General features: G+C 35.9%; 1 protein-coding gene across 1 annotated transcript in view; it reads right to left on the bottom strand.

Moving 5' to 3' along the window:
* The window catches only part of mRpL10 (mitochondrial ribosomal protein L10), a 59,630-nt gene extending 40,583 nt beyond the window's left edge, over window positions 1–19,047 (bottom strand). The window contains exons 1-2 of the mRNA XM_090409185.1: window positions 18,994–19,047; window positions 13,412–13,590 (exon numbers count right to left, since the gene is read on the bottom strand). Of these exons, the coding sequence (XP_090265311.1) occupies window positions 13,412–13,590; window positions 18,994–19,036 (222 nt within the window). The 5' untranslated portion in view covers window positions 19,037–19,047. The remainder of the gene's footprint in view (window positions 1–13,411; window positions 13,591–18,993) is intronic.
* Between the last annotated feature and the right edge of the window lie 1,442 nt (window positions 19,048–20,489).

Raw genomic sequence — 20,489 nt, forward strand, 5'->3', positions numbered from 1 at the left:
TGCTAAAATTATGTAATCATTTTTATTTATTTTATTATATATGTTTTGTAGCTGATTATAAAAATCAATATTATCCTGTTCTCTTCCTTCTTCTGGGGCATATAAACCAATTATTGTTAAATAGCCTCTATCTATTTCTAGTTTCTATTATTCTTTCATTCCATAATTTATAATGTTTTAACTGTTTTGAAAGGGAGTTATGAATCCAAATCATGACTCCTGCTTGTGCTCTTTGGTCTCTGTCGACTCCACTGTATATCACATTAAAATTTTCAGTTCTCATAGTTCCTTTTCATTTCTTTTTTGTTTCAGTGATTACTGCTATTTTAAAGTTTCTTTCATTTAATAACTGGTCTAATTCTATTTCTTTATATGCTATTCCTCTTACATTCCAGTTTGCTATGTGTATTATATTTTGTCGTTTCCATTTTCGTTTTCCCTTTTCCATTCCAGGGTCGTTTCCCATAGATTCAATCCGATTATCTTTTTCTGTCAGCTTACAAGTATGGTTATGTTTTCCATGTCAGGGGACTAGCCTGACGATGGAATAGTTCAGTGGTAGGGCTGCTACCTTAAGGCTTCTGAACTCGCCTTCTTCCGAATTTAAACCCATAGGAGGAATAGGGTATATTGAAGGGGAAAGGGCAGATTATAGAAGAAATATAGTAAGGTTTATAGAGAGGACATAGTTGTAAGGCCAGAAATGAAAAGACCCCATGGCCCTCGAGTACTCTAATAGCACAAGGGTCATAAAGTAAGAAGAGTTGGCTGATAAGACCTTATAGGAAAGATTAAAGTAAGTGGGTCTTCCTCAAAGTAGAAGAAGGAGAGGATAGATCCAGCTAGAGGTCCATGGGAGTGCCGCTTCCCTTACAATCAAGATGATTGCCCCTTATGGCCCTGTTGGTCCATGAGTCCTTATTCAGTATATTAGGACCACCTCACCATATATATATATACACACACGCACGCACGCGCATGTACACACACACATATGGTGGGCTCCCCTATCCGCCAACAAGGGGACGCGCTCTCTAGGGGTTACAGGGTCCCCTGAGAGAAAATTAGATAATCAAAGAAAATATGTTGAATGATTTGCAATTTGAATTTATTGCATAAAAATAATAATTATTACCAAATATGAATTAGCATTATCTAAATCTATACACTTTGTAGATTATATAACATTTAAGGGGTGTTTAAGGGTAAAAGCTGTATAACTGAGGAGACCTCCACACAGCCTTTAAAGCAATGCGGAGAACAGACCAGGGCTTCTGACCTAATGTCCAATCCTCACCTTCTCGTGGTGCATCCTGTTGGGTATCTACCTGGATACTGAACGATCGAGGATGGGCTGGCAATTTGGAATTTAGCCGACCAAATTGTATTCTTACTGGTTAAACCAAAATACAAAATGATCGTACAACATGACAAAATTTCATACCAGGTGGGGCATCACCCTGTTAAACAAAGCCGCCGTTGTTTTCGTCAGGGAACCAGGTGAACAGCAAAAAGTCAGCTACTGGAACAAATCTGAAAGCACACCCCAACTCAACATCACCAGAGTTAAAGATCGGTACTATCAACATAAGAAGCCTGAATGATAAAGAAATAGAGCTAGCTGAGGAATTAGATAAATACCAGATTGACATAATAGGGGTGACTGAAACAAAAAAGACAAAAACTGGCGAGATCTTTCTGAGCAATAAATACAAAATGTTATATTCAGGCAATGACAATCAAGGAAAAGAAGGAGTAGCCACAGTATTCAACACAAAATACGAGGCTCATCTTCTTGAATGGCAGGCAGTGTCAAGTAGAATGATTTGGGCAAATATAAGAACGGGGAACTGGACAATGAGACTTATTTGTGCCTATGGTCCCACAGAAGGTTCTACTAAGGTAGAAATGGAGGAATTTTTTGAGGCTTTAGGAAAAGCAACTGACACAATAAAAAAGGAAAAGTTGGTCCTTCTTGGGGATCTAACTAGCAGAGTAGGAAACGATTATCAGACATACAAAAATATTTTGGGAAAATTTGGAGAAAAGAGCAAAGCTAATAATAATGGCAAATATCTGTTGGATTTCTGCTCAGGACATGGACTGGTTATTACTAACACCATGTTCCAACATAAAAATGTGCACAAATTCACATGGAGAGAAGAGGCAAGGAATAAGAAAAGTCTCATTGACTATGTTATTGTTGATAGTGATGTTTTCTCCCTGGTGCAGGACACCAGAGTGTTCAGAGGATTTGAAATTGGAAGTGATCACTATTTAGTCTTGAGCAGGATAAAATTGAATTTCATATTGAAAAGAATAACATGTAAGAAAGGTTTTAAATCAAATAAAAGTTGAGCAGCTCTTAGATGTGAACTGTAGACTAAAATACACAAAGATTATTGAAGGAAAAATGAAAGAGTTTGAGAACAGGAATCAAACCTTGGAGATTCAGTGGCAAACTCTGAAGAAAACATTGATTGATTCTGCCAGAGAGGCATGTGGTGAGGTTGTCTGCAACGATAAAAAAATCAGAACTCCCTGGTGGACACAGGAAGTTAAAGAGGCAGTTAAGGAAAAGAAGAAAGCATATCAAAAGTTCCTGTCAAATAAGTCAGCTTGTGCTCTTAGAGAATATAGAGACAAATGCAAGAATGCTAAACACTGTGTAAAACTAGCTAAACAAAAGTCATGGGAGGACTTTGACAAGAATATAGAAAATAAATATCAAGAAGGTGGCAAAATATTCTGGAGGTTGTTGAAGAAGCTTAGGAATGGAGGAACGAGTGCTGTAAAAGGAGTTAGAGATGATAAAGGTGACATGAAAACGGGAGAAAAAGATATCCTTGAGGTTTGGAGTAATGACTTTGAAAAACTGCTAAATGATACAAGCAGTGATGACAGCACAGTGGTAAAAAACACTGACCAGGCATGCAGTCAAAAATACATATCCATACTGGAAGTAGAAAAAGCCGTTAAAGGCTTGAAATGTGGAAAGGCAGCAGGAGTAGATGATATTCGACCAGAAATGCTGAAGTATGGTGGTATAAGGGTCTTACAGTGGCTGCACTGCATAGTTTAGAAAGCCTGGACAGTGGGACGAATTTCCGATGATTGGAGTAGAGCTCTAATAGTACCCATATATAAAAACGAAATAAAACAGAATGTGAGAATTACAGAGGTATTTCCCTACTGAGTGTTCCTGGCAAGATCTATGCAAGTATACTTGAGAAACGGTTGAGAAGAATTGTGGAAGGAAAGCTCGGTGAAGAACAAGCTGGATTCAGGCCAAATAGAGGCTGTCACCATCAGATCTTCACTTTACGACAAATAGTCGATAAATCACAGGAATATAACAAAGATCTGTATTTAAGTTTTTTTGACCTGGAAAAGGCATATAACAAGGTGCAAAGAGAGAAGCTATTCAATACGCTGCAGTTATATGGTTTCAATGGGGCATTATATCAAGCAATACTTAGTCTTTATTTGAGTTGTAAGTCAGCAGTTAGAATTGAAGGAAGTACAGGAAGATGGTTTAATGTTAAATCTGGTGTGAGACAAGGATGTACATTATCCCCTCTGTTATTCATTATCTATATGGATCACATTATGAAGGAAAGTGGTATTAAACATGATATCAAAACTGGAGATGTTAATGTCAGCTCTTTGCTTTATGCAGATGATGTTATACTTCTAAATAAATCCGCAACAAGTCTGCAAGATTCTCTGACTAAATTGAATAGCTGTTGTAATAGATATGGTATGAAGGTCAGCAATAAAAAGACAAAGACAATGAAAATAGGCAGAATCATTGAAAATGTCAACTGTGTTGTGAATGGGGAACCTGTGGAACAAGTAAAACATTTCAGCTACTTAGGCATGATTTTTAGTGAAGATGGTAAATTAAATATAGAAATAGACAGCAGAATCAGCAAAGCTGGTATGGTGGGAAGTCAACTGAATAAATTCATATGGAATAAGAGAGAAATTAGTTGCAACACTAAATTAGCTGTATACAAGACAGTGTTTAAACCAGTTTTAACTTATGGATCTGAGAGCTGGGTCAGAAATAAAACAGTTCACCAAAGACTAGAGACCACAGATATGAGAGTCCTGAGAAAGATTATAGGCATGAACAGATGGCATCAATGGCAATATCATATTAAAAACGAGGATATTAGGAAAGAACTTGACATTGTCAGCATCCAGGAATGCGTTAGCAGAGCTAATCTCAGGTGGTATGGTCACTTAAACAGAATGGGCGAGGAAAGATTAGCAAAACAAGTGTTCTCTGCCAGGTTGGCAGCAAAACAACCCAGAGGAAGACCCAGATATACGTGGATTTGATACGGTACAAAGTGCCTTAGACGATAGAAATATAAGATCTGATAATGTTGGAGTCTTGACAATGAAGAGACTGATTTGGAGGAAAATTGTAGATAGGAAGTTAGTAATGATGTAATTTTTTTTCATGTAGTACTATCATATCTTGTACACCCCTTGAAGGTACATGGCAGGAATTTGATGATGATAATGATTGTTATATTCCCATGATTTCTCCACTATTTGTCGTAAAGTGAAGATCTGATCCTGACAGCCTCTATTTGACCTGAATCCAGCTTGTTCTTCACCAAACTTTTCTTCCACAATTCAATTCTTCTCAACTGTTTCTCAAGAATACTTACATAAATCTTACCAGGAACATTCAGTAGGGACAATACTTCTGTAATTTTCACATCCAGTTTTATTTCTCTCTTTATATATGCGTATTATGAGAGGTCTACTCAAATCATCTGAAATTTCTTCCTCTGCAGTGCAGCCACTGTAAGAATTTTATACCTCCATACTTCAGCATTTTTAGTCAAATATCATCTACTCTTGCTGCCTTTCTACATTTCAAGAATTTGATGGCTTTTTCTACTTCAAGTATGGATATGTATTCCTGACTGCATGCCTGGTCAGTGTTTTTTTTATCACTGTGCTATCGTCACTGCTTGTTTCATTTAGCAAATTTTCAAAGTAATTACTCCATACTTCAAGGGTATCTTTTTCTCCCGTTATCATTTCACCTTTATCATCTCTAACTCCTTTTACAGTACTCTTTCCTCCATTCCTAAGCTTCTTCAACAACCTCCAGAATATTTTGCCACCTTCTTGATATTTATTTTCTATGTTCTTGCCAAAGTCCTCCCATGACTTTTATTTACCTAGTTTTATATCATGTTTAGCTTTCTTAAATTTGTCTCTGTATTCTCTAAGAGCACAAGCTGACTTACTTGCAGGAAATTTTGATATGCTTTCTTCTATTCCTTCACTGCCTCTTTAACTTCCTGTGTCCACCATGGAGTTCTTATTTTTCTATCCTTGCAGATAACTTTACCACATGCCTCTCTAACTGAATCAATCAGTGTTTTCTTCAAGGCTTGCCACTGAATCTATAAGGTTTGGTTCCTGTTCTCAAACTATTTCATTTTTTCATCAATAATCTTTGTGTATTTTAGTCTACAGTTCAGATCTGAGAGCTGCTCAACTTTTATTCGCTTTAAAACTTTCTTATGTGTTATTCTTTTCAATATGAAATTCAATTTTATCCTGCTCAAGACTAAATAGTGATCACTTCCGATTTCAAATCCTCTGTACACTCTGGTGTCCTGCACGGGAGAAAACATCACTATCAACAATAACATAGTCAATGAGACTTTTCTTATTCCTTGTCTCTTCTCTCCATGTGAATTTGTGCACATTTTTATGTTGGAACATGGTGTTAGTAATAACCAGTCCATGTCCTGAGCAGAAATCCAACAGATATTTGCCATTAATATTAGCTTTGCTCTTTTCTCCAAATTTTCTCAAAACATTTTTGTATGTCTGACAATCACTTCCTGCTCTGCTATTTAGATCCCCTACAAGGACCAACTTTTCCTTTTTCATTGTGTCAGTAGCTTTGTCTAGAGCCTCAAAAAATTCCTCCACTTCTATCTTAATATAACCTACTGTGGTACCATAGGCACAAAGAAGTCTCATTGTCCAGTTCCCCATTCTCATATTTGCCCACATCACTCTACTTGACACTGCCTGCCATTCAAGAAGATGAGCCTTGCATTTTGTGTTGTATACTATGGCTAACTCCTGCTTTTCCTTGATTGTCATGGCCTGAATATAACATTTTGTATTTATAGCTCAGAAAGATCTCACCAGTTTTTGTCTTTTTTATTTCAGTCACCCATATTATGTCGATCTGGTACTTATCTAATTCCTCCACTAGCTCCATTTCTTTGCCATTAAGGCTTCTTATGTTGATAGTACCAATCTTTAACTCTGGGGATGTTGAGTTGGGGTGTGTTTTCAGATTTGTTCCAGTAGCTGAGTTTTTGCTGTTCACCCTGGTTCCCTGGCGAAAACAACGGGGTCCTTGTTTAACCGGGCGACGCCCCAGCCGTCATGAAATTTTTTTAAGTTGTACCATCATTTTGTATTTTGGTTTAACCAATAGGAATTAAATTTGGTCGACTAAATCCAAAATTGCCAATGCTGAAGTATGGTGGTATAAAAAAAGTCTTACAGTGGCTGCACTGCATAGTTTAGAAAGCCTAGAGAGAGGGACGAATTCCCGATGATTGGAGTAGAGCTCTAATAGTGCCCATATACAAAAAGGGAAATAAAACTGAATGTGAGAATTATAGAGGTATTTCCCTAATGAGTGTTCCTAGCAAGATCTATGCAAGTATACTTGAGAAATGGCTGAGAAGAATTGTGGAAGAAAAGCTTGGTGAAGAACAAGCTGGATTCAGGCCAAATAAAGGCTGTCAGCATCAGATCTTCACTTTACGACAAATAGTGGAGAAAGCATGGGAATATAACAAAGATCTGTATTTAAGTTTTGTTGATCTGGGAAAGGCATATAACAAGGTGCCAAGAGAGAAGCTATTCAATACGCTACAGTTATATGGTGTCAATGGGGCATTATATCAAGCAATATTTAGTCTGCATTTCAGTTGTAAGTCAGCAGTTAGAACTGAAGGATGTACAGGAAGATGGCTTAATGTTAAATCTGGTGTGAGACAAGGATGTACATTATCCCCTCTGTTATTCATTATCTATATAGATCATATTATGAAAGAAAGTGGTATTAAACATGATATCAGAATTGGAGATGTTAATGTCAGCTCTTTGCTTTATGCAGATGATGTTATACTTCTAAATAAATCCGCTACAAGTCTGCAAGATTCTCTGACTAAATTGAATAGCTGTTGTAATAGATATGGTATGAAGGTCAGCATTAAAAAGACAAAGACAATGAAAACAGGTAGAATTGTTGAAAATGTCAACTATGTTGTGAACAGGGAACCTGTGGAACAAGTAAAACATTTCAGCTACTTAGGCACGATTTTTAGTGAAGATGGTAAATTAAATATGGAAATTGACAACAGAATCAACAAAGCTGGTATGGTAGGAAGTCAATTGAATAAATTCATATGGAATAAGAGAGAAATTAGTCGGAACACTAAATTAGCTGTATACAAGACAGTGTTCAAACTAGTTTTAACTTATGGATCTGAGAGCTGGGTCAGAAGTAAAACACCAACGAATAAACACTGCAGATATGAGAGTCCTGAGAAAGATTAGAGGCGTGAACAGATGGCAATATCATATTAAAAACGAGGATATTAGGAACTTGACATTGTCGGCATCCAGGAATGCGTTAGCAGAGCTAATCTCAGGTGGTATGGTCACTTAAACAGAATGGGTAAGGAAAGATTAGCAAAACCACTGTTCTCTGCCAGGTTGGCAGGAAATCGACCCAGAGGATGACCAAGATATAGGTGGATTGATACGGTACAAAGTGCCTTAGACGATAGAAATATAAGATATGATAATGATAATATTGGAGTCTTGACAAGTAGTAAACTGATGTGGAGTAAAATTGTAGATAGGAAGTTAGTAATGATGTAAATTTTGCATGTAGTACTATCATATTCCTGTACAGCCCTTGAGGGTACATGTCAGGAATTTGATGATGATAGCTATGTAAACACATAAAAATGATAAATGTAATATAAATTATAAGAAAACTGTTATTTGAAAACATTCACAAAATTAGAATAATTTTTAACGTGGTTCAAAATATTAGAATGACGTGAAAATAAATGCACAAAATGCCAAAGGGAATGTCAAAGGGAAACAACATGAAAATTAGTACTTTGTTGCATCCCCTAAGCTTTTATGACCATTCGTAAACAGTTGGTCATATTATTAACTAGTGGTTCACAGTCTTTTGTTATCAAAACATACCCATATAGTCTGCAGACTAGAAACAATTTCATTTTTGTCTCTTGGGGTAAATTCTTGAAGACATATAGGTATTATTTCTGGGAAAAATCCCATGTTACTCCTCTTTAAAAACTATTATTTTTATGGCTATTTTGTCCGTGCGGTTAGCCTGGTGGCTTTGCGCTTCGCAACTATGTGCCTGGGGAAGGAGTGTCCCAGGTTCGATTCCCGTCGAAAATGTGAGGAACTTGAGGATCTTCCTCAGGCATAGCCAAGTTAGCCAGTCTTGGGCGCAGGCAGTAGGGTTTTTTCTGCCAGTTTATCTGGCGTTTTTCATCCCACAAACAGGCAAACCGGTCCCATGAACATACACCTCTACAGTCCAGAATATATCCTCCTAGCAGTAGACTAGGCGACAGGTCGGTTGGGAGTGGTACTAACAAGTAGTCGCATCTAAGTAACACACGGACCCTGCATAGGAAGCGGGAATAATGCGTAGTGAAAGAGATTTTTATGGCTATTTTGCCTGTTTTAATGTCATTGGCTTTTTACTCAAGAATTCTTAGGGCATTGTAGATGTATTTTAGAGACAATTATATGTAGCATAGTAGAAAAAATCTGTACATACCTTTTTTTTTCCTGGCTTCTTTCTGTGGTGTACCTACTTCTGCTATTATGGTGTAGAAAGGGGAGTGGGAGGAGACTTGGGCAATGTGGGAGAATTAAATTGAAAAATACACGTTTTTTTTTGTATAATATATACATATATTATTATTAAGGGTGGGCAGAGGGAGCACTTTTTTTGTAGGGTGGGAAAGGATGAAAAGGGGGGGTTGAAAATAACAACTGTTTTTAGGGGAACGGTTTACGGGAAAAGGGAACCGGGGGGGGGGGTTGACTGGGTGCAAGTCGTTTTGACAATGTTGGTCGTCTTCTGAACTCATGGAGGAAGTGGATGCTATGCTAAGATTAAAATATTCTTGAAGACGTTTCTTAATAATTCCCCACAAATTCTTAATGGAGTTTAAATCTGGTGAGTATGCTGGCCAAGGAATTACATTGATTTGCTTTTCTTTGAGCCATCTAGTGGTCTTGGAAGTGTGACAAGAAGTTGAATCTTGCTGAAAAAGAAAATCACTATCACATAAATCTTGCGGTGCCAGTAACATAAAGTACTCAAGAATTTCTTGGTACACTTTCAAATTGACTCTTTTGTACACAATACACAGCCCTACCCGGATCCTCTGTGGTCATACAAGTCCATACCATGAAAAAGGTTGCAAATTTCACCGAATGTTTCATGCATTCTTTATCAAATACTTCTTGCTTAATATGCCAAACATGTATTCCTTGATGACTATGGGACACACAAAACATACTTTCATTGCCAAAAAAGTATTGTTGGCAATGAAAAATGCATGAAACATATGCATATAATGTCCAGCAATGTTGGAAGACATAAGCAGCTTCATCTTAGGCACATGATGTAAAACCCAACTTGTGCAGTCATCTCAATGTCAAAGATTTAGACACATTCACACCTAGTTCTTTCCATCTCCTCTGAAAATATCTTAAACTTTGGAAGAAGCTTTTCTTCAAGATATTCTTCAATTTCCTCTCTTCCCTTGATGTAGTTGTCATTCAACCGCTATTGCAGCGATTATTTTGAAAATTAGAGCACCGCTTCTAATTGTTATTAGAAGGGGTGCTAAGGGTCAAAGCTGTATAATTGAGATGAGACCTCCACATAGCCTTTAAAGGAATGCGGAGAACCGACCAGGGCTTCTGACCTAATGTCCAATCCTCACCTTCTCGTGGTGCACCCTGTGGGTATCTACCTGGATACTGAACGAATGAGGATAGACAGGAAATTTGAGATTTAGCCAGCCGAATTGTATTCCTATTGGTTAAATCAAAATACAAAATGATGGTACAACATGACAAAATTTCATGCCGGCTGGGGCGTCGCTCGGTTAAACAAGGCCCCCGTTGTTTACGTCAGGAAACCAGGGCAAACAGCGAAAAGTCAGCTACTGGAACAAATCTGAAAACACACCCCAACTCAACATCACCAGAGTTAAAGTTCGGTACTATCAACATAAGAAGCCTGAAAGGCAAAGAAATGGAGCTAGCGGAGGAATTAGATAAGTACCAGATTGACATAATAGGGGTGACTGAAACAAAAAAAGACAAAAACTGGCGAGATCTTTCTGAGCAATAAACACAAAATGTTATATTCAAGCAATGACAATCAAGGAAAAGAAGGAGTAGCCATAGTATTCAACACAAAATATGAGGCTCATCTTCTTGAATGGCAGGCAGTGTCAAATAGAGTGATTTGGGCAAATATCAGAATGGGAAACTGGACAATGAGACCTATTTGTGCCTATGGTCCCACAGAAGGTTCTACTAAGGTAGAAGTGGAGGAATTTTTTGAGGCTCTAGAGAAAGCTACTGACACAATGAAAAAGGAAAAGTTGGTCCTTGTTGGGGATCTAAATAGCAGAGTAGGAAGTGATTGTCAGACATACAAAAATGTTTTGGGAAAATTTGGAAAAAAGAGCAAAGTTAATAATAATGGCAAATACCTGTTGGATTTCTGCTCAGGACATGGACTGGTTATTACTAACACCATGTTCCAACATAAAAATGTTCACAAATTCACATGGAAAGAAGAGGCAAGGAATAAGTAAAGTCTCATCTATGTTATTATAGATAGTGATGTTTTTTCTCCGTGGTGCAGGACACCAGACTGTCCAGAGGATTTGAAATTGGAAGTGATCATTATTTAGTCTCAAGCAGGATAAAACTGAATTTCATATTGAAAAGAATGATAATTAAGAAAGTTTTAAAGCGAATAAAAAGTTGAGCAGCTCTCAGATGTGAACTGTGACTAAAATACACAAAGATTATTGAAGAAAAAATGAAAGAGTTTGAGAACAGGAACCAAACCTTATAGATTCAGTGGCAAACCTTGAAGAAAATCCCCAATTGATTCAGCTAGAGGCATGTGGTGAAGTTGTCTGCAAGGAAAGAAAAATTAGAACTCCATGGTGGACACAGGAAGTTAAACAGGCAGCGAAGGAAAAGAAAAAAGCATATCAAAAGTTTCCTGGCAAATAAGTCAGCTTGTGCTCTTAGAGAATACAGAGACAAATGTAAGAAAGCTAAACACTGTGTAAAACTAGCTAAATAAAAGTCATGGGAGGACTTTGGCAAGAACATAGAAAATAAATATCAAGAAGGTGGCAAAATATTCTCGAGGTTGTTGAAGAAGCTTAGAAATGGAGGAAAGAGTGCTGTAAAAGGAGTTAGAGATGATAAAGGTGAAATGAAAACGGGAGAAAAAGATATCCTTGAAGCATGGAGTAATTACTTTGAAAATTTGCTAAATGAAACAAGCAGTGATGACAGCACAGTGATAAAAAACACTGACCAGGCATGCTGGCAGGAATACATATCCATTGTATTCGTGCCTGCATGCCTGAAGTACTTGAAGTAGAAAAATCCATCAAAGGCTTGAAATGTGGAAAGGCAGCAGGAGTAGATTATATTTGACCAGAAATGCTGAAGTATGGTGGTATAAAAGTCCTACAGTGGCTGCACTGCATGGTTCAGAATGCCTGGACAGAGGGACGAATTCCCAATGATTGGAGTAGAGCTCTCATAGTACCCATATATAAAAAGGGAAATAAAACTGAATGCGAGAATTACAGAGGTATATCCCTATTAAGTGTTCCTGGTAAGATATATGCAAGTATACTTGAGAAATGGTTGAGAAGAATTGTGAAAGAAAAGCTTGGTGAAGCTTTTCTTCCTGGATTCAGGTCAAATAGAGGCTGTCAGGATCAGATCTTCACTTTACGACAAACAGTGGAGAAATCATGGGAATATAACAAAGATCTGTATTTAAGTTTTGTCGATTTGGAAAAGACATATGACAAGGTGCCAAGAGAGAAGCTATTCAATACGCTATAGTTATATGGTGTCAATGGGGCATTATATCAAGCAATACTTAGTCTTTATTTGAATTGTAAGTCAGCAGTTAGAATTGAAGGAAGTACAGGAAGATGGTTTAATGTTAAATCTGGTGTGAGACAAGGATGTACATTATCCCCTCTGTTATTCATTATCTATATGGATCACATTATGAAGGAAAGTGGTATTAAACATGATATCAAAATTGGAGATGTTAATGTCAGCTCTTTGCTTTATGCAAATGATGTTCTACTTCTAAATAAATCTGCTAGAAGTCTGCAAGATTCCCTGACTAAATTGAATAACTGTTGTAATAGATATGGTATGAAGGTCAGCAATAAAAAGACAAAGACAATGAAAATAGGTAGAATCATTGAAAATGTCAACTGCATTGTGAATGGAGAACCTGTGGAACAAGTAAAACATTTCAGCTGCTTAGGCATGATTTTTAGTGAAGATAGTAAATTAAATATGGAAATATACAACAGAATCAACAAAGCTGGTACAGTAGGGAGTCAATTGAATAAATTCATATTGAAGAAGAGAGAAATTAGTCAAGACACTAAATTAGCTGTATACAAGACAGTGTTCAAACCAGTTTTAACTTATGGATCTCAGAGCTGGGTCAGAAATAAAACACTTAACCAAAGACTGGAGACTGCAGATATGAGAGTCCTGAGAAAGATTAGATAGCATCAATGGCAATATCATATTAAAAACGAGGATATTAGGAAAGAACTTGACATTGTCAGCATCCAGGAATGCGTTAGCATAGCTAATCTCAGGTGGTATGGTCACTTAAACAGAATGGGCAAGGAAAGATTAGCAAAACAAGTGTTCTCCACCAGGTTGGTAGGAAAATGACCCCGAGAAAGACCAAGGTATAGATGGATTAATACAGTACAAAGTGCCTTAGATGATAGAAATATAAGTTCTGATAATGTTGGAGACTTGACAAGTAACAGACTGATTTGGAGGAAAATTGTAGATTGGAAGTTAGTAATGATGTAAATTTTTCATGTAGTACTATCATATCCTATACACCCTTTGAGAGGAATTTGATGGTGATGATGAATAATGTGTAAATTAAATTATTTAACTACAATAAACAATAATAATAGGGGAAGAAAAAAAAAGCCTGTGAAAGATTTAACCAACTTACAGGTTTTGTAGTGTGAAATATAGGTCTTCGTGTACATCTTTCCCACGCTGGTGGTAGTGGTGGATATACTGGTTTACATGCTTCTATTAAAACTTTCCTATCATAATGAGGTTCCCGCAGCTTCCTGGATTGAACTCTTCTATACCTGACTTGAGACCATATTGCTTGCCATGTTTTAGCTATGAAGAAATAAATTTTTTAAAAATGTTTAAGTACTTATGCTAGAAATGAATTCATTTCAGAATTTTTTTCTAACAGCGAGTGTATATCAATATCTTGTTTTACTAGTGACTAAATCAAAAATAATAAAATATTAAACACAATATTTTATTGTGTGGACAATTATATCCCTTATTCATAATCTCTAATGTTTTCTATTTCATATACATACACTTTAAGGCTACATATTTCAAGAAAAAGTACCAATTATGATTACATTTCCAATAATATAGAATCAAATGCTGATAAATGATAAATATTTATTATTTATTAATTAACGTTTTTATTAAAAATAGCATATGCAGTGTTTCAGAAAGTAATATACATTAAGCAATGAAAGTGTAATTGGAATATCTCTTCATGATAGAAGAATAATTTTTATTTTATTTTTTTGTTTGCAATGCCCTGATATTTAGGTGGTATATATGTTAAAATCGAATCAAATATATAATCTTCTAAATTTAGTAGATATTTGCAGACATTTTAAATATGTAATGTTTTAAAGAATATTACATATCTAACTTTTCTACATCATCTTTTTGCTAACTACACTGGCTTCCATAAATTAAGGAACAAAGAGAAAAAAATCACAATAACTCTAAAAGTGCATGATGAATTTTTATGCAATTTGGTGAAAAGCAGTATGATATGAGATGTGAAAAACTGTAAATAAATAGTTTATTTCAGTAACACAAACAGTCAAACACCAGAGGTCAAAATGTGATTGTTGAAATGCCTGAATAAGGAATATGGTCACCCCTCACAGTAATACAGTGCTCACAATGATGATTCACACCATTCATAATGATAGGCCCAGGAGCTCAGTTGGTAATAACAAACTTTGCTTCTGGGAAGTGGGGGGGGGGGAGTTAGAGCAGCAACACATCTACCTAGAGCATCTAAGACATGCTCAATAAGATTAAGGACAGGAGACCTGGCTGGAATGTCCATACGTATGATAATCTCCTCTTGAGGATATTGGTCCACAAGCTTCATTCAATGAGGATGAGCATTATCATCCTGTAGGATAAATATCTCTCCTATCACACCTGCACATGGATGAATATAGACATTCAGGACCTCATCTCTATAAGATGCAATATTCATGGTTCCATTAGATAGCACATACAGGTTGGTGCATCAATCTAATAAGATGCCTCCCCAAACCATCACACTACCTCCACCATAAGTGTCCCTTTCATGGATTTTAGAGAGATGATAACAAGTCCCTGGTTCTCTCCTGATGAAAGCATGCTGACATTGCTTTGTAGAGCAATTCAGGACTCATCTATAAACAATACCAACCATCATTGGTCTTTGGTCCAGTTGACATGGAGCCTGGCCCATTGCAAATGTTCTCTCCTGTAACACAGGGATAGGGGAATACAGACCATCTTCATAAAGCACACAGCGGAAGCTGATTCCAATATTCCTGCAGCTAATGCGAGGTCAGATTATAGCAGATCCAAGTTAGCACTCCTGTTCTGGCAAACAGATAATCAGAGATATTGGTTAACCATTACTGTTGTAGCCCTTGGCATTCCTTCACTGCATTTCTGGGATGCTTTATGTGACTGCTGGAGTTTGTTCCAAAGTCTGTGAACCACAGAACTTGCATGCAACCAACTGCCTGACTTTGGCCAGTCTCTAGTCTTACGATGGCTCACCACCTGAATTCATTGGCTAAATGATGTTCTTGCAGCCATTGCCAAGAATTCTGCCATCAGGAAATATCTTGTTCTTACTCCAGACATGAAATGGAAAACCACTCCAATGCTTTTATGATGTGGCTCATTTGCATATACCACTAAGAGCTCCACTCATTTACATATGACAACCAGACTCAGCATCACTCTACATAATGTACCTGACTATAATATGCCCCCCCCCCCCATACCAGAGTAATCATGATTTTTTCTTTGCTTCTTAATTTATAGAAACCAGTGTATAAGACAATCTGGCATGCATCTTTGATATGCACAACATTACTGCTTCTTTCTTTGTTAATGCAATTAAATGAACAGGGAAAAAAAAAAACTTTCAACATCTGTCTCTAATCCAGAGTATTTTAGCAATAAGGTGTGACACCTTTTCACTGCTTCTACATGGAAATATGACTTATGCATTACTTCAACCTTGGTGCCACTTCTGGGTCAGTTCTACTAATGAAACCTCAAGTCATCATCATCATGCATATCAACTATTTAGGCCTAGCATGGCCTATTCCGGCCTTAGAAGTCATATTGAAATGGCTTGTATTTTAAGACTTGTTTTGGGAATATTTCTGTTTTCATTCTTTAAATGTGTTCCATCCATTTATATTTATATTTTTTAATTTGTGTGTGTGCGTGTATGTGTGTGTATGGTGGGGTGGTCCGAATATACTGAATAAGGACTCGTGGACCAATAGGGCCATAAGGGACAATCATCTTGATTGCAAGGAAAGCGGCACTCCCATGGACCCCTAGCTCGATCTATCCTCTTCTTCTTCTACTTTGAGGAAGATCCACTTACTTTAATCTTTCCTATCAAACCTTATCAGCCAACTCTTCTTATTTTATGACCCTTATGCTATTAGAGTACTCGAGGGGCCATGGGGTCTTTTCATTTCTGGCCTTGCAACTATGCCCTCTCTATAAACCTTACTGTAATTCTTCTATAATCTACTCTTTCCCCTTTCAATATACCCTATTCCTCCTATGGGTTTAAATTTGGAAGAAGGCTAGTTCAGAAGCCTTACAGTAGCAGCCCTATCACTGAACTATTCCATCGTCAGGCTAGTTCACTGACAAGGAGAACATAATTCTACTTGTAAGCTGACAGAAAAAGATAATCGGATTGAATCTATGGAAAATGACCCTGGAATGGAAAAGGTAAAACAAAAATGGAAACGACAAAATATAAAACACATAGCAAACTGGAATGTAAGAGGAATAGCATATAAAGAAATAGAATTAGACCAACTATTAAATGAAAGAAATTTTAAAATAGCAGTAATCACTGAAACAAAAAAGAAATTAAAAGGAACAATGAGAACCGAAAATTTTAATGTGATATACAATGGAGTCGACAGAGACCAAAGAGCACAAGCAGGAGTCATGATTTGGATTCATAACTCCCTTTCAAAACAGTTGAAACATTATAAATTATGGAATGAAAGAATAATAGAAGCCAGAATAAAAATAGATAGAGGCTATTTAACAATAATTGGTTTATATGCCCCAGAAGAAGGAAGAGAACAGGATAATATTGATTTTTTAATCAGCTACAAAACATATATAATAAAATAAATAAAAATTATTATGTAATTTTAGCAGGAGACTTAAATGCAAGAATTGGAAACACAAAAATTAATAATAATATAGGAATACATGGAGAACATACTCTAAACAGGAATGGTAAAAAATTGATTGATTTTATCGTTTACAATAACCTAAAAATAATGAATTCCTTCTATAAACATAAAGACATACATAAATATACTTGGGCAGCAAGAGGATGGAAATCAATATTAGATATTTTATATTAAATGAAAAGACATGAAAATTTTCACTAGATGTTAGAGTTCACAGAGGACATGAAATAAGCAGTGACCACTTCCTTGTTAAAATAAAATTAAGATGTCCACCTAAATGGCTACAAGTAACAAGAACAGAAAGAAAATTTGAAACAATTGTTTATAAAACTAGACTATTGAATGCCACAAATGTACAATGACTATATGAACAAAGAATTAACCAATATCTAGATAAAATAAAACAAATTGAAGAAATAGAATGGCTTAATGAAACCTCAGTAGAGGTCAAAATAAAAGTCATTAGCCTCTATATACAAGTAACCCAGTCGTGAAGTTACTTCATGCAAAAATTTTGTTTGCTTACACTTTGATAAAGGATCAAACCAAGAATAATTTCTTGGCACCTTTAAAGATTTATCCCATAGACCTGCTAACATCTTGGTCACTTGCCTCTTGATCCTATCCACCATCTCCTTATTGTCAAGAAACCCAGGCATTCGCACACTCAGGGAGGAGGCCAAGGAGCCCTGCCCCCCCCCCCCCCAAAAAAAAAAGAAAAAAAAAACACTAGAAAAATTTCAAAAAATCTTTTCCTAATTAAAATTATTTAAAAAAAAAAATTTATGTTATGTCATGTCTTCTATTTCTATACTACTTATGAATTAGTGGTCACATAAGATGGGAATACCCTACAGCTCTTGGGAATCCTGTCCACTGTGAACGCAAGGCGAACGAAGTAGTGCTTGGGCGCTACTTTGTTTGCCCGAGCCGGGTCAGAGGAGATCACGGGTATCATGTATTGGCGATCACTGCAGATGCTCGGTCATAGCTCGTATGCAATTCATAGTGTGTATTCTCCAATTGTCTACTCAACTTGTCACCCCCCCCCCCCCTCAAGATTAAATCTTGGGTGTCCAGCTCCCCCTCCAAGATTAAATCCTGAATGTGCCACTGAACTCAGGTGCCCAGATTTGCACATGCAGTAGTTAGGATAAGTAGTTAGGATAGGGTCATACCAAGGCTTGATTATGGGGTATAAAGCTTCTCTGCTCATCAGAATATTCTTCAATAATCAAGTAACATAATGAATTCCTTTGGCCAGTTTTGCAATATGCCCTATAAATTCTTTGCCAGCATTTGTGGAACTAGTAAGGATATTTTCACAGCACTGTTTTATTTTTAGACTAGTTTTGGTTGACACTTTCTCTTTGTAAGTAGTTTTATAACCGAATTTTGTTAATGTGTGCCATGTTGGTTTTTTTTTTTTTCATTCCTTAATTTTGTACATAAATGTAATCTTATTAGTAATATTTGATTCTGTTATTGTTGTGTTATTGTCATTCTTTTATTATTTTTGTTTTATATATCGTTTGTCGGGTGCTGTTTCTTGTTAATATTATTTATTTTGAAGCCTGATATTGTGTCCAGTGGCGATAATGAAACGATGTATGTCACGTTGTTTCATTATTGTTTTGTTGATTTATCGATTATCAGAGAGAAGCAGTACATTGTGCTAATTGCTGTAAATTTCCCCTTATCATATCATACCAGCAGTAAACGATAGTACCTTCTCGTTGACTACGCTACCTCGGACTAACATGTTTTGAATGAATAGCGCATTTAGTTCAATAACACTTAAGGCATGAATGTTTTTATTTTTTATTTTTTAATTGCTTCCTGAGTACAGGACCTGTATTTAAATAACACGTTCACTTAGTGATGATTGAAGGCATCTTTCAAAAGTACACTTAGTTTGAATAAACATTGAAACACGATTTTAACATATTTTTCCTAGCTAATCTTTCATTAGATGTTTGAAACATGTTAACTCAAGTATAATATTTACCTGACGAACGTCCACCACTACTACACCAACAGAAAGCAGCCATTTTGAAGCCGAATAATAGCGCTCTCACATTAGTTGATAATTAGGATAAAAGTGAACTAAAATAATATCTGATGCTTTTCCATAATCTATGCAAAATTATAAATACTATATATATATATATATATATATATATATATAGTGTATATATATATATACACACTATATATATATATATATATATATATATATATATATATATATATATATATATATAAAGGATTTAATCTATAAAATTAATATGTGTGGTGTGTGTATATATATATATATATATATACACACACACACACCACACATATTAATTTTATAGATTAAATCCTTTTTTTAAAAAACAGAAGCAACACCTACATTGAAAAAAAATTAAAAATTTATTTATGAAAGGCAAGAAAGTTTTTTACTCCCGGAAACTCGGGTTTTTCGTCCCGTAAACTCAAGAAAATCGACTGTAGTACCCACATTATTTCAGACAGTGACATATCTTGTTAGAGTTAGGTACCAAGAGATGGCAGCACTTGTTTGCCAGCCTCTTCATCGGTGGCTGCTATAATTAGTGATAGAAATGGGCCAGCTCTCTCTGATTGGCTACCGGTGGAGATTGAACTGCCCACTCAGTCTCCAAAAGCTAGATAGGGTATAAAGGCCTCGCCTGCTCACTATTAGGGAATAAAAGGCGTTTAGTTGATTTTTGTTGATGAGGCAAGAAAGTGCCTGAAATAAAGCCCTGTGTGTATATATATATATATATATATATATATATATATATATATATATAATTTTTTTAAAGAATTGAATGATATATATATTAATTTTATAGATTAAATTCTTTTTTAAAAATCAGAAGCAATGCCTACATTTAAAAAAAAATAAAAAATTATTTATGAAAGGCAAGAAAGTGCTGAAAAAATTTCAAGAAGGCATGGATTCTTTTTTGCATTTAATTAAGGTGTTCCAGCTGAAAAATAGCCATATATATATATAGATGAAAAAGAAGATGAAAAATAACCAAGCTTATAAAATTACTTGGTAACCCTAATATACAGTATCCCCAAGTTAAAAAATTAATTACATGTATATAATTAATTACATATACATGTAATTAATTTTTTAAACTTGGGGATATTGTATATTAGGGTTACCAAGTAATTTTATAAGCTTGGTTATTTAACTCCTAATTCCAAGTATGCAAACAATTAAGTTTATGGCTGAAACATAGTTCAAGTCTAAAGATGGTACAACACCAGGGCAACTCATTGTAAAGGTGAGTAAAGCTCTGATCACTATTCTTAGTATTTTCCCATAATGTAAAGAACAGCTCACTAAAAGATGTATACTGCAATACATTATGGACAGGGTCACTACCCAGACCAGTTTCAATCTTTTTTGAGGTCTCCTCAGTGAGTAGCTAGACCCTAAAAAAAGGTTGAAATCGGTCTGGGTAGTGACCCCATATTGCAGTA

Source organism: Typopeltis vanoorti, chromosome 2 (assembly GCF_054136105.1).
Source record: "Typopeltis vanoorti isolate ZY-2024b chromosome 2, IOZ_Tvanoo_1.0, whole genome shotgun sequence".
NCBI classification, from domain to species: Eukaryota; Metazoa; Arthropoda; class Arachnida; order Uropygi; family Thelyphonidae; genus Typopeltis; species Typopeltis vanoorti.